Source organism: Poromitra crassiceps (genome assembly GCF_964638095.1).
Source record: "Poromitra crassiceps genome assembly, chromosome: 6".
NCBI classification, from domain to species: Eukaryota; Metazoa; Chordata; class Actinopteri; order Beryciformes; family Melamphaidae; genus Poromitra; species Poromitra crassiceps.
Window position 1 is genome coordinate 13,446,685 of NC_139627.1, and position 2,818 is coordinate 13,449,502.

Sequence of the window (2,818 nt, forward strand, 5' to 3'; positions counted from 1 at the left end):
AAACAGTGTTACTCGAAATGGTTAAAAGTTATATCAATTTGGTCATTCAGTGGCGTTTTACTGCCATGTAACATAACTAGCTAGCCGCTAACATTAGCCACAGTAGGCGATTACCCATGGATGCATTGCTCATAAAGGGCTCGCGCCGTGTGAACTACAGTAATAATCACATGGGGGAAAAAAACTATTTTTCACATGAGTGGGGCACGCACAAATACCACCGTGACGTCACGATGTACCAAATCGCCCATTCATTTGAGGGCACAAAAAAAGCAGGTTTGAACCCATAGAGGGAACTTATGCTGCTGAAATGATAGGGGTTTGTAAAATTGTAACAGATTGGTCTCAAATCTGGAGATTTTGACCAGAATCCTTCACATACCACCCCAAAAGCCATATATATTGGTTAAAAGCTGAAAAAAGTGTTTTGGGGTTTAGTCCTGCTTTAACACTTTCTATGAAGGTCAGGTCTATAATGCCTTACTTCTGACTTAACACCTTCTCTGAATGTCAGGTCTATAATGCCTTACTTCTGACTTAACACTTTCTATGAAGGTCAGGTCTATAATGCCTTACTTCTGACTTAACACTTTCTATGAAGGTCAGGTCTATAATGCCTTACTTCTGACTTAACACCTTCTATGAAGGTCAGGTCTATAATGCCTTACTTCTTACTTAACACTTTCTATGAAGGTCAGGTCTATAATGCCTTACTTCTGACTTAACACTTTCTATGAAGGTCAGGTCTATAATGCCTTACTTCTGACTTAACACTTTCTATGAAGGTCAGGTCTATAATGCCTTACTTTTGACTTAACACTTTCTATCAATGTCAGGTCTATAATGCCTTACTTTTGACTTCTTTCTAAAGTATTATACGTGGTGGACAGAGTGTATTATATTAAACATATATAATAATATGCTATAGCAGACTTTGTGAGGAACCAATAAGTTTGGTTATTAGCAATTGTATGATACTAACACTCTGAGAAGAAGTGGTTCTTATAGGACCTTTAAGGGTTCTATAGCTTGGTACGTATTTGGAACCCTAAAATGGTTCTATGTAGAACCATTTCAGATGGTTCATTTAAAATAACCCTTGGGGTTCTATATAGAACCACCTTTTAAACATTATAGAACCCTTGGGGGTTCTATATAGAACACCTTTTAAAAACAGAACCCTTTGGGGTCCACCAATCAGTCGACACCTTAAGAAGAAGGGTTCTTTGTTGTCTTACAAAAATTGTATAGAACCTTTTTAGACATGGGGTTCTTTGGTCAATTATATAGAACCTTGAGTTTTATATAGAACCCTAATTAACCTTATTTTCTAAGAGTGATAACACAGCTATGAGGAGTATTTGCTGGCTGTAAGTAAAGTGTAAAACAAAAAAAGATTCTTCTTTCAAACTGTTGTCATTTTGGCATGGAGGTATAAAAAAGTATAAATGCTGAACTTATGATACAATTTGTCCTTCACTTATAATAAACCTTGTTATCCTTGTTATAAGTTGTCATGCATGATTATAGACATTCATGAAGAGTTTGATAAAGCCTTGTAAATGCAATTATAATGCCCTATGAATGTGCTCATAATGCAGTATAGACATCACCTTCATAGAAAGTCTTCTTCTTCTCTGTAAAGTGGGAACGTCTTCTTCTTCTCTGTAAAGTGTTAACGTCTTCTTCTTCTCTGTAAAGTGGGAACGTCTTCTTCTTCTCTGTAAAGTGTTAACGTCTTCTTCTTCTCTGTAATGTGTCTTTTCTGATGACAGGAAGCGGAATTAAATGGCCGCTCTCACTTTCTTGTCACATTTCACAGTTTCATACATCTCACTTCCTGTCCGTGGCGCACCGACGCAGCGCTCATTCACCGCCGGTGATGATGTCAGAGGTGCGAGCCGGGAGGGGAGGGGGAGGAGCCGGGAGGAGAGGGGGAGGAGCCGGGAGGGGAGGGGGAGGAGCCGGGAGGGGAGGGGGAGGGCGTCAGTGTCCCTGGATTCTCTCGTAGCGCCCCCGCTGTTGCAGTCTGCAGCCGACTACACTGGAGACAGCAGCGAGACAGTATAGGATAACGTTAAAAAACAGATAAAGTGTGTGTGTGTGTGTGTGTGTGTGTGTGTGTGTGTGTGTGTGTGTGTTTGTTTGTTTGTTTGTTTGTTTGTTTATTTGGATCCACCATTAGATACAGCAAATATGCAGTAGCTATTCTTCCTGGGGTCCTCATATCATACTTTTAAACAATTTTTTCATCTTAAACACAATACAGACAATACAACTTCCATAACATTCATACCTACATACATACATACAGTAGCTCTATTATTTACTTCTTAGTTGAAGAAAACTTAGTAAATAAATACAAAACAATACAGAAAAAAAAAGTGGAGAGACAAAAAACATAACTCTCCTTACCGTGAATGCCCTAGTGTGTAGTGTGTGTGTATGTGTGTGTGCGTGTGCGTGCGTGCGTGCGTGCGTGTGTGTGTGTGTGTGTGTGTGTGTGTGTGTGCGCGTGTGTGTGTGTGTGTGTGTGTGTGTGTGTGCGTGTGTGTGTCTGTGTGCGTGTGTGTGTCTGTGTGTCTGTGTGTGTGTGTGTGTGTGTGTGTGTGTGTGTGTGTGTGTGTGTGTGTGCGTGCGTGTGTGTAAAAATGGTGAAAATGTTTGGACAGTAATGGAGTTGAAGCTGGACAGAGTGAACAGTACCTGATGGGGATAGTTCCCAGCACTGTGATGACGCTGGACAGAGTGAAGACGAAGCCGGGGAACCAGGCCAGGCTGCTCTGGTAGACCTTGGTGTAGGCCGGGGTGTAGGCCA

The 2,818-nt window shown here is 41.1% G+C and overlaps 1 protein-coding gene across 1 annotated transcript in view; it reads right to left on the reverse strand.

Annotated features, from left to right (window-relative positions):
* Positions 1 to 1,888: 1,888 nt before the first annotated feature.
* slc46a2 (solute carrier family 46 member 2) overlaps positions 1,889 to 2,818 on the reverse strand; it is a gene marked incomplete at its 3' end in the record, with an annotated part of 12,608 nt that continues 11,678 nt past the window's right edge. Inside the window, exons 7-8 of the mRNA XM_083638091.1 lie at positions 2,707 to 2,818; positions 1,889 to 2,039 (exon numbers count right to left, since the gene is read on the reverse strand). The exon at positions 2,707 to 2,818 is cut by the window's right edge and continues 45 nt beyond it. Of these exons, the coding sequence (XP_083494217.1) occupies positions 1,889 to 2,039; positions 2,707 to 2,818 (263 nt within the window). The remainder of the gene's footprint in view (positions 2,040 to 2,706) is intronic.